This window comes from Physeter macrocephalus, chromosome 11, assembly GCF_002837175.3.
Source record: "Physeter macrocephalus isolate SW-GA chromosome 11, ASM283717v5, whole genome shotgun sequence".
In the NCBI taxonomy this organism is placed as follows: domain Eukaryota; kingdom Metazoa; phylum Chordata; class Mammalia; order Artiodactyla; family Physeteridae; genus Physeter; species Physeter macrocephalus.
The window spans coordinates 171,327,117-171,339,489 of record NC_041224.1 but is presented as its reverse complement, the minus strand read 5'-3'; the positions used below and the strand labels follow the sequence as shown (position 1 = coordinate 171,339,489).

The 12,373-nt window shown below is 37.9% G+C and overlaps 1 protein-coding gene across 6 annotated transcripts in view; it reads right to left on the bottom strand.

Annotated features, from left to right (window-relative positions):
- The window catches only part of GOLGA5 (golgin A5), a 45,751-nt gene that overhangs the window by 30,119 nt on the left and 3,259 nt on the right, over positions 1-12,373 (bottom strand). For 5 of the 6 annotated variants that reach the window (XR_008618732.1, XR_008618731.1, XR_008618733.1 and 2 more), the window contains exons 2-6: positions 10,843-11,419; positions 6,195-6,422; positions 5,091-5,310; positions 4,519-4,642; positions 1,930-2,133 (exon numbers count right to left, since the gene is read on the bottom strand). Coding sequence is in view for 1 of the 6 variants with exons in the window: in XM_055088689.1 (XP_054944664.1) it covers positions 1,930-2,133; positions 4,519-4,642; positions 5,091-5,310; positions 6,195-6,422; positions 10,843-11,419 (1,353 nt within the window). In the remaining 5 variants the exon portion in view is untranslated. Of the gene's footprint in view, positions 1-1,929; positions 2,134-4,518; positions 4,643-5,090; positions 5,311-6,194; positions 6,423-10,842; positions 11,420-12,167; positions 12,345-12,373 lie in introns of those variants that run through there. The other variant, XR_008618734.1, reaches the window with a different exon arrangement.

Here is a 12,373-nt window from a genome sequence, read left to right as displayed (position 1 = left end):
CACCCAAATCTGATCATGCTGCTCAGGTCCTCTGAAACCTCCCCACCCCCTACCATCCCCTATAGGATAAAATCAAAACTCCTCTGCATGGTATGCAAGGCCGTCCACAATCTGGCATCTGCTGTCATTGAGTTTTCTCTCCCATCTCTTAATCTCTAATACTTGATGCTCTAGCAACAGAGAACTACCTGCAGTCTCCTAAATACACCATGTTCCCTCAGGCCCGCTTTGCTCTGGCACAGGCTGTTCTACCTGAAATATCCTCCCTACCATGAGTCTTCCTACTCATCCTTCAAGTTCCTCTTCACACAGCATCTCCAGTGATCCCTGACATCTCCAGGCAGGTTTTAAGGACTTCGTCTTTCAAGCTCCCACAGTACTGCGTCAATAATTTCATTTTATCAATTGCCTCAGTGTTGTCCCACTAAACTGAATGCTACCTTAAGAAAGAGCACACATCTTCTGAGCTCAGTATCCTCAGCACCTATCAAAGTGCCTAGTGAACAGTCAGGTGCTCAATTGAGTACCTCTTAGATGGATTAACAAATTACACGGATACAACACAAATAATAAGAAAGAAGAGTTTAGAGGAGATGGATATGATATTTCACGGAGGTAGAATAAAAAAGGGGTCCATAGCCAATAGGAGGCAGGTGCTAAAGGAAAAAGGTGGAGTCAAAATGACACTGCAGTTTCAAGCTTCACTGCCTAGGAAGGAGGCAATAGCACTTATGAAAACAGGAGAATGGAGGGGAAGCAGATTTGGGGGTTGGGACATCCCACATAGAGAAGCATGGCAGGCATTCAGAAACCAGGTGGGAAGTTGGAGCCATGCTGAAGTCACATCAAGTGACAGAAGCAGGGTCTATGACAAAGCAAAATAAAAAATAACAAAAAAGGACAGAAGAAGAGGACCCAAGAGAAACAGCAGTAAAGAGAAGACAGAGAGCTAAGGCAGTACAAGTAACATTAGAAGGCAACTTTCAAGAAGGTAGGAGGGTTCACAGGGTCAAAAAGCTCTACCAAAATCAAAGTGGATGGAAACTAGTAAGAGGACAGAAAGCATTTAGGTCACTAATGACTTTTGAGAAGACAATTTCCGAAATGTAGTGGGGACAGAAATTACATAAAAGAGTTAAAGTTAACAGCTCTAAAATGAAGACAGCAGATATCCTATGTCTGGCAGATGTCACACGTCTGGCATTAAAAGAAAGGAGAAGGACAGGGAAATGGATCAAAGTGGTCAAAAGAGCCAAAAGCAATGTTTTTAACAGTTGTTATGTTCTTCCTTGTTGATCTCTTTTGAATTTTTCAGTGACTGGTCTAGGCCTCCTCCAGCTCTCAGAGCTCCTCTCCCAGCTTTTTCCCCCTCCCTTAGATCTAAGACTGTAGTCATCTAATGTAGTTTTCAACTTCTCTTTCCTTTGCCTTTCATATCAGAGTGAAGACGTGTCCTTTCATTTTTGGGGAGGGGGATAATTCTTCTGCCTGTGCATAGATTCCATCTCCTTTCACCTCATTTAAGCCCTTTCTCTGTAAGTCTGTCCTCTTTCTTCCTCTGTATCTTTCTCTCTGCTGCCTTCTTCTGGCTCAGCTTGCTCAACAGCACATGGTTACTTAGTGGAAGAACAAAGACCAGATCTTGAAACACCTAACTGAGGAAAAAACATTGCTTTTGGTGATTAAGGTGACAGGTTGAAGACCTGAACTAGGTAGTGGCAGAATGAATTTTTTTCTTAAAAGGAAAAAAGTGGTAGGAACAGGAGACATTTCGTCTTTTTTATAGCTTTCTTAGAAGAGCAAGGCACCTGAAGCAAGCCAACCCAGTCAAACAGGAACAAAGTATCTCACAGATCTATATAAAGTCTCAGAATGTCTCTCGGTCATCTGGCCTATCTTAACATTCACACATGTGCATCTCACGCTTACCTGGAGTATTCTAGTAGCTTTTTGCTTGTAGTCAATTAATTCCTGCTTAGAGGACTCCAAGTTGGACTTAAGCATTTTGATTTGCTGCTGTAGTTCATCCGCTCTCTTCTTCTCATCTGAGTATTTTCTTTCCGCCAGGGTAACTGCTTCTGCCAAATTCTGGCGCTCCGCTCCCATTTTATTAAGGCGTGCAGAAAACTCGCTCTGTGACAAAGTTTATATTATACTTATTATATCACTTTGCTTTGAGGTATACTTTACAACCATCCATGTAGATATCTTATGGGATTTATTAGCTCAGCCCAACAACATAACCGGGAGGTAAAAAAAGTTCTTCATTTGTTAAGAACTGAAGAACAGGAACTCTAAGGTTGTGGTTCCCAAACATGGCAATTCATCAAAATCAGTGAGGGAGTCTGTTAAAAATACAGCTGCCCAAGGCCTTCCTTGGGCTTAACTGAATTGGAATTTCCAAGACTGGGCTTGGGAATCTGTTTTTTAAGAAGTTTCCCAGGTGAATCTGGTCACTTGATACTAGGTCTGGTCTGACACTATCTGATCAATGAATAAAGGTCTACAGAAAACTAGAAAGTCTATTAGAAAACAAATGGAAGACACAAGTACATAGCTACATCTTTTCTAATATCATGGCTAATGTTTTTCCTTTTTTTCAGTTTTTCTAATAAACTATTACCTCTAATTTTTTTAGCTTAAGAAACTTTTAAAGTACACTCTAACAAACACACGGTGTGTCCCTTAGCCTAAATTTAGTTCTGAGATTTATATTTTACCCTTATTTTCAAAAGCTCCCATCACCAAAAAACTCAGAAGGTGAGACAGAAGTCAGAAAGCTTTTATAGTTACACGCCAATAACTAAAGCCCACAAACCTTTGATCCAATATTAACTCCTGTTTGGAAGAAAAGGAGCAAGAGGACCACTCAGTGGGGCACACTGAGCACGTGAAATGTGTCTGCAACCGAGAACTGCATTTTTAAGTTTATTCATTTTAATTAATTTAACATAAATACTGAAGCTCAATTCAATTAATAACAGATTTATGGAGATGTAATTCACATTCCATAGAGTTCACCCTTTTAGGATGTACAATTCAGTGTTTTCCTGAATACAATTCAGTGTAGTGTTCTCAGAGTTGTGCAACCATTGCCATTATCTAATTTCAGAACATTTGCACCCCAAATAGAAATCCTCTACCCGTACGTCCCCCTCCCTCCCAGCCCCTGGCAACCATTTATCTACTTTCTTTCTCCATAGATTTGCCTATTCTGGACATTTCATACAAATGGAATCAACAATATGCGGCCTTTTGTGTCTGCCTTTCTTCACTTAGGATAATGTTTTAAAGGTTCACGCATTAGTTATAGCATGAGTCAATAATTCATTCCTCTTTAGCATGAGTCAATAATTCACTCTTCTTTATGGCTGAATGATATCTCCTTGTGAGGATATGCAACATTTTGTTTATCCATTCAGCAACTGAGGGACGTTGTCTTGTTTCCAGTTTGGGGCTATTATAAATAATGCTGCTATGAACATTCATGTACAAGTTTTTGTGTGGACATGTATTTCCAATTTTCTTGGGTATATACCTAGGTGCAGAATTGCTGCAGCATATGGTGACCCTATGCTTAACTTTTTGAGGAACTGTTATTCTGAGTATGTTTAGAACAGCTTTTTCACCTATAAACTTTATGAAATCTAAATACAGATCACGTATTTCTGAAGAAAATTTAGTGAATGAATTGAGATGTGCTGGAAGTGTAAAACACACCATATTTTAAAGAATCAGTATGCAAAAAAGAATGTAAAATATCTCATGAATAATTCTTAACATTAACTACACGATGAGATGATAGTACTTTGGGATATTTTACTGTGGTAAATAAAATATATTAATAAAAAATTTTAAAAGCCTATATTACCTGTTATTTACTTTTAGGGCTGAACTATTTTCACCTGTTGAAAAGACTGTCTGAGCCAGCGGTTCTCAACCCTGACTACCCATTAGCTTCACCTGCAAATCGTGTAAATCCAAATCACCAACACCTATGCCCTACCTCATACAATGGGATCTGACTCCCTGGGAATGAAGACTCAGCATCAGAAAGTATTAAAACCACACAGGAGGTTCTAATGTGTAGACAGAATTGAAAATCACTAAACTAGATGCAAAAATTCACTTAAGTGTAAAACTCTAAATAAACATTATGTACAACTTTCTCTTGAAATAACAGAATGAGATTAAATTGGAATCAGAAAAAGCTTAAATAAAAAGAATGACATGCCTCAAATGAGCTTTTAATCAAATAATGGTAATGCTGGCTGCACACCAAATTAAATGAAAAGATGTACATATCTAATGAATATTAAGTATTTTAATTGTTTTTCAACATAGAAAAATAAATTTAGCAAGGATCAAGATAAATTTTCAAATACTTAGTTTTTGCCACAGAAACAGAATTTTCTGAAATGTGCTGCAGAATTTTATTACAGTAAATATGTTATGAACAGTGTAAAGCAATTCCTCCTCATCCAAATAATAAAAGAGCCCTGCTGTCCCCGTTCTAACCTGCATTTGTTTATAGCTCTCCTGCTCTCTCTTCAGAGTGGCATCTGCTTCGTGCAATCTCTCCTGAAGAGTTTGTAGAGCTTGATTCTGCAGGCTACTACCTTCGCTGTGATCCTGCATTATTCTAAAAGAAAAGACATCACTTGAAATAACTCATTTCCACAGCATACAAGTGAAAAGGTAGAATAATTTTTAGAGCATTGGGCATATTAGCACAAAAAGGATGGTTTGACTAAAACATTCTTAGAGAAATCTTTTTCCCTTTTAATGGACTGTAACCTATATTTTTAGGCATCCAAATATAAGCACACGCCACACATCATTGTATGTCAAAAGATTCATGACACTGCTCTTCAAATATTTTTAAATTCAGAATTTGCTAACAATGCATCTCAAGATTCAGATAAATCCATTTTTAACCACACACATTTCCAGCATTACCAAAAGCTACATTTTCTCTCTTGTAAATTTACAAAGTTAAATTGATAAGACAGTATTTACTACCATGTTTATCATTACTTGCATTGATAAACATTCTAGCTCATTTTCTCATTATTAATAGGATCAGCTACCGTGATTTTTCACTCTGTAAGGCTTCCAGTGCTTCTGTGCGAGTATTCAGCAGCTGGTCAGCTTCTTGCAGTCTCACTTTCAGTACAGCCAGCTGGGAATCCTTTGCAGCCACCGCTTCAGTCAGGTCATCTACTTGTGCTCGAAGTTCTCGAGTTATTCGATCACTCTTTGAATGGTCAACATTCCATTTTTCAACTCTTGCTCTTGCTTTGTTTAATTCTTAAAAAAAAAGAAAAAGAAAGAAATTTCTTCATACAAGTAAACACATCTTTCTCAGAGCACACAAAGATTCTCCTTTGAATCCCTTTAGTACTTATTGCCCAAATTAGGAGCTTACAAATATCTTCAAATTTTTTGCTCCAAGAGGGACCTCCATTTTCCAAGACCTTCATATCTATATTATAGTTAATTGGTTGCAAACAGGCATGAAGCTAGCTGCTCTTCTACAAATGTTTTTTTCTGGAGATATGTCATAAAGCACTTGGGAGCCAAAACCAGTAGGCAGCTGAGAGTTCACAAGATTAAAATGGTCAGTGGATTTTTGGAGTTCTGCTACAAATAGGAAAGAATGCACATCCAAATCATGGGTAGACGATGTACACCCCAGTAAGACCAAAAGAAACAAAAACCAAACCTGAAGATAAACACTGAAAAGAAATGTTTCTTTCCATTACTGGGGCAAAAAGATGTTCTTTTAACCTAGAAAACTGGTGCAGAAAGAGCAATGCAGTGCAGAGTGCCATCCAAAAAAAAAAAAAAAAAATTAAATATTGAAGCAAACTGTACAGGGTCTCTGGAAAAACTATTTCTATGTCTAAATTAGTCTGGGACAAAGTGAAGCTTCTTCTAAAGTCAGTCTAACAAGGCTTAAACTATCTTCCTATTCGTGGTTTCTAAAGAATGACCAAATAGGCCAGTGTTCTGTTTCAGGTGGGTGGGAGGATGATTGGTCCCATTTCCAAATCTGGGCCCTATATTTCTGTGAAAACACTATTTTACAAGGCCCATCTAAAATCTTTCTAATAGTTTAGATATAATCAAGTTTTTAGTTTATTTTTGAAATGCTAAATTCCTAACCCTGGGTAATTTAAATAAGGCTCTACCCTCTTGAGTTTCCTTGGATCTTTGAAGTAATGAGGCCATTTCTTGATTTAAAGACTGAACCTCATTCCTCAGCAGTTGATTCTCCAGTCGAAGATTAGATAGTTCATGTGATCTCCCATCATCTTTAGGCATTGGGTTGTGATCAGCACAGGCAGCACTTGATGTTACATTTTCCTTTGAAGAAATCTCTTGGCCTTCATGGCCAGAATCTGAATTATTAGAGGCTTCTGTAAAAAAAGCAAATACATCTTTGTTACGTTGGAATGCTCACTATATATGCACTAGTAGCTTACTGTGATTAGAATGCCTTTTGGCTCAAGTTGGCTGCTATAGCTAGAACACCATAAAAAGTAAACTTAAATTTTTAATAGACTTCCCTCTCATGAAATTTCATTCTCATACATACAGCCTATAGATCTGTAAGGACCCTCTAAGTCTGGATACATTGAACAAATGGTGATAAAGAAAAGAATACAGTTCTGGGAAGGGGAAAAAAAAAAGCAGAGAAATTTATGTAGTTGGGTTTAGGTAAACAAGGGTTTTGGTCTCCCTTCTGTCTATGAATCATTTTTGAAAAAAAGGGAGAAGTTTCAACATTGAAAATACTGGAAAGGCATAAAAGAACAGCTGTGGGTTTCAAGGCAAGGAGAGTAATAACAGGTCAGAGCAATTTGTTATATACCAAACTGGAGTCTAAACTGCCTTACCCAAAGAGATACTCATTAATTCAGATGCTCATTAATTCAGTTTCATCTTGTTTTTGTTACTAAATGTGATGCAAATACACTTTTTACTTACTCCAAAAAAAGTAAGTATGTGCTAAAAAATGAACTATATCTAAATGAAAAAGTTCTCAACATCTTTAGTGATCAAGGAACTGCAAATTAAAACCACAACAAGGACCAAAACACACCCGCTAGATGGCTAAAATTAAAAAGACAACACAAAATGTTGGTGAAGATATGAAGCAACTGGAACTCTTATAGACAGATTGCTGGTGGCAATATAAATGATATAAACACTGTGGGGAAGTATTCACAATTTCTTATGAAATTAAAGCATGTACCTACCTTTTGACCCAGTAATTCCATTCCTGGGTATTTACTGAACAGAAATAAAAACATTTTTCCTCAAAAAGACAAGTACAAAAATGTTCATAGCACCTTTATTCACAAAAACAAAAACTGGAAAATCCCCAATGTCCATAAAAGAGACTGGGTAAATTGTGGTATAATATTACAGTAAAATACTACACAATAAAAAAGAATTATTAATATACTCAATAACATGAGTGAATCTCACTAACATGCTGAATAAAAGAAGTCAGGTAAGAAAGTATTCATACTATATGATCTCACTTTTTGCTGGCAAACATGAAGTTTTAGAACAGACAAAAATAATCTAAGGTGAAAAAAATCAGAACAGTGGGTGCTTGGGGGATGGGTGGGGAGATTAACTAGAAAAGGACATGAGGCACTCTCTGGGGCAAAGGAAACATTCTTTATGGTGATAAAGGTGTGGGTTTCATAGGTGTAGCCATTTGTCTGTACAATTAAGATTTTTCACATTTCAATAATGTGTAAAAATGATGAGACAAACAGGGAAATTTGAATACTGACGAGATACTAGAGGACACCAAGGAATTATTAATTTTATGGTGATAATGGCATGATTGTTCGTTTTTAAAACTTGTATTTTTTAGAGTTAATAAAATATTTATAGAAGAAATGATATGAGATCTGTGATTTGCTCCAAAATAATTCTGTGGTGGGTAGAGGTAAAGAAAGAGATTGAAAATGAGATGTTATAAATGAAACAAGAATGGCTATGAGCTGTTGATTATCATCACTGGATAAAATTTAACATGGGGGTTGAGGGGAACCATCAGTCTCTACTTTGGTATATTTGAAATTTCCAAAATAAACATTTTTTTTTAATGAATAAAAATTGAGAGAATTTTAAAAATTATTTTAAATTTTATCAGATTTTAAAAAGAAATAAAGTATATATCCATACCTGTAAGATATATCTAAAGTAGTATTTAGAAAGACATTTATAGCCTTGAATATTTACATTAAAAATGAAAGGAAGAAGCTCGGGCGGCGGGAGGAGTGGCAGCGGCCAGGCAGCCCAGCTTCGCAGGCTCTCAGCGCAGCCCGCAAGCAGCCAGCACGCGCCGGCCCCGCCACCACGGTGCCCAAGAGGAAGGTCGGCTCTGCCGAGGGGGAGTGTGTGTGTGCGTGTGTGTGTATGTATTTACAAAAACCTATAGACAGCAACAAACAGAAAGTAAAAAATTTTAAAGCATACCATTTATAAGAGCTTTAAAAAATATAAACTACCCAGGAATAAATCTAAGAAAAAGTATGCAAGACACTTATGGAAGAAAAAATAAAATCTTAATGAAAGACATCTAAAAAATAATTATACCATGTTAATAAGTTAGAAGATTCTATGTTGTAAAGATGCTGATTCTCACCAAACTATCTGTATGTCAGTAGAAGCAATGGACTCCCAGTAAAGACCAACAAATTTTTGTGGAACTTGGCAAGCAAATTCTAAGACACATATGGAAGTACAAAAGTCCCAAGAATAGCCAAAACATTCCTGGAGAAGGACAAGGTTGTAGAATCTGCTAAGAAGGACAAGGTGGTAGAATCTGCTCTTTGAGATATAAAGACATATTATAAAACCACATTAATTAAGACAATGTGGCACTGACACAAAGACAAATAAACCAATGAAACAGAATTAAGTGTCAGAAACATACCAACATATAGATGGATATTTGATATATGACAGAGGTGGTACTGCAGATTAATAGGGAAAGGAAATATTTTCAATAAATGGTACTGGAATAACTGATTTCCATTTGGGAAAAAAAGGGAACTAGATGCCTACCTCACACCATACATAAAAAACAACTTTAGGTAAACATCTAAATATGAAAGGCAAAAGTATAAAACCTTTCCTATAATACAGAAGAATACCTTTATGACCTCAGGATAGGAAAAGATTTTCTAAGACCCAAAAGACACAAACCATAAAGAAAAAATTGATAAATCATTATATTAAGAACTTCTATTGAGACATTATAGAAAAAGGAAAAAAAACAAGGTAAAACTGGAGGAGGATGAGAAAGAATTGCCATCTAGAACATATAAAGAGATCTATGAATCAATAAGGAAAAAGACATGCTTCCACAACACTCTGACCATACCTCAACTGCTGCATTTACTATATTACATGTATATTATCTGTGTCCATGTGTATCTCATCCAATAAACTATAACCCATTCACTTCTGTATCCTGGCCCAATAGGGTCTCAATAAATGTTTGTATAATTAATCAAAAGATAGTTGAGAAGAAATTTAGGATTGTTCGTACCTAGTTAATTAACCGCTAAAGCATGCACCTGTCTTGAAAGCCCAAAACCCATCTCTTTACCACTTTTTTATCTTGAAATACAAGAAAGATTTTATTCACTAAGAGCCAAGACTGTGGAAGAAGCTAAAAGGTTTAAGAACGTAACAAGCTCCCATGAGTTATCAGCTCTATAAAGAATCCCTGCAAGGACCTATAATGTTTATTGTTATTTTAAAATGCTTCCTAGGTACTCAAATTAGCCACATTATCATGTAAATGATAATCATGATTATCATGTAAATATATCATTTTTTGCAGGTGAGAAGATGTACATGTTGAGGTGATTTCATAGCAAATTAAACAAATGAAGACCAGAATTCTAAGTTCTTACTTCACTACTAAATCAATGCCTTTAACCCTCCAACTTAGATCAAAGTTCAGTTTCTCATGCTTTACTTTCAGGGTAGGCAGTGGGAAAAACACACCAAAAGGCTCACAATCCAGAATATAAGTGAAGTACAGCCGCCTGTTATTTTTATAATACCAATGACAGAAAGAAATGAATTGGAGATAGTTCCAAATCCAAAACTATGTTTCCTTTCAGATTTCAAAATTTTCTTCTTTATATCTTAAAACATCTTAGAGAATCATTTTGGATATAATTTCTTAAGATGCTGGGCTGAGGACTTCCCTGGTGGTGCAGTGGTTAAGAATCCACCTGCCAATGCAGGAGAGACGGGTTCGATCCCTGGTCCGGGAAGATCCCACATGTCGCAGAGCAACTAAGCCCATGCGCCACAACTAGTGAACCTGCGCTCTAGAGCCCGCAAGCCACAACTACTGAGGCTGTGTGCCGCAACTACTGAAGTCCGTTACCTAGAGCCCATGCTCTGCAACGAGAAGCCACCGCAATGAGCAGCACACGCACCGCAACGAAGAGTGCCCCCGCTCGCCACAACTAGAGAAAGCCCGCGCGCAGCAACCAAGACCCAACGCAGCCAAAAATAAATAATAAATTAATTAATTAATTTTAAAAAAAGATGCTGGGCTGGGTAAAGTTACCAACAGACGACATTCAAAGATCCCTACTGTAACCGTATACTGGCTAACAGTGTTCTATGCTGTCCCCCTTATTTACACCACACACTTCAGAGGGCCTGCCCTTGCACCAGCAGGGACAGGTAACAAAACAGAGCATGACAAATGCTACCAGAACATTTTAGGCTATGATGACATCCAATTTGGTTAACTCTAAAAGAAACAGAGGACTGATTAACTACCGTGGCTTTGGCTCCCAGAAGGATGTTCTTCAAAGGTTTTGATGGTGGTTACACTGGCGTTCACAGAACTGACGCTTGTTGTCCGAGAACTCTGCAAGACAGGTGTTTTGCCCCTTTCTTTTTTGATTTCCACTTTCCCAGTAGGCTCCTTCTGTGAACTATTAAGAAAATCAAACAGCAGCTCATCATCAGGTTCTGACTTTTTTCTTCGAACAAACTGGGATGAAGGCCTAGGAACAGATGCATTTTCAACAGGATGGGAGGCCTCCACCGATGTCCTAGATCCTAGTTTCACATTTGCAGTCCCAGCTAAGATGGTGGCTTTTTGATTCCTAATATTATCAGCTGCTGAGGAAATGTAAGTAGCTTTAGGTCCTGTCTGATAAGTCAAATCTGTATTTTGCTGGTGAAGTTCAGGATGGTCAGTATTTTTGCTATAAACGATGCTGCTGGTGTTCTCTTTTCTACTGAGAGCTGTTGCAGCCCCTTGATCAACTCTGTTTAAAAGATCTTCTGCCTTTCCAGCAAGATCAGCAAACCAGGACATGATGGCCGCAGAATAATCCTGTTGGTGAACCTGTAAAAAGGATATAAAATGATCAGTGTGGCTTAACAGCAGAGCACAGCGATTAAGACCAGGCTCTAGAGTCAGATAGTCCTGGGCTGGAAAGCCTGACTCTGCCTCTTACTATGTAACTTCAAGCAAACTACTTGACTGAAACTGAGAAACTTCATCTAGAAAATGAGGAAAATAAGTGTACTTACTTTACAGGATGGTTTTAAGATGAAATACTACATTAAAAAACACTTTGAGGGCTTCCCTGGTGGCGCAGTGGTTAAGAATCCGCCTGCAATGGAGGGGACACGGGTTCGAGCCCTGGCCCAGGCAGATCCCACATGCCGGGGAGCAACTAAGCCCGTGCGCCACAACTACCGAAGCCCGCGTGCCGTGCTCCACAATAAGAGAAGCCCCTGCAAAGAGAAGCCCGCGCACCGCAACGAAGACCCAACGCAGCCAAAAATAAAAATAAATAAATTTATTAAAAAAAAAAAAACTTTGAAAAATGCCTAGCACACAGTAGGCACTCATTTGAGTAGTTGCTACCATAATTACAACTACCACTACTACTGTTATTCCTATTTCAACAAAGTGTAAATACTGCAGCACTATCATGGATAATTTAGGTGTGCATATACACGTCTAAAATATACCTTCAATAATTTAGATTCTCAGTACCTACTGTCTGCACATTAAGCTAAGTTCAGAATAAAACAATAAAACAATTACGATTGCATAGACCTTCATTTGATGCATACATACTTACCCAGTGCCACAATAAATCAAAATGATGATGATGAAATAACTAGTTTCCATGACGTAGAAGAGCAGCATATAAAAAAGTCAACAGGGCTTCCCTGGTGGCGCAGTGGTTTTGAGTCCGCCTGCCAATGCAGGGGACACGGGTTCGTGCCCCAGTCCGGGAAGATCCCACATGCCGCGGAGCGGCTGGGCCCGTGAGCCATGGCCGCT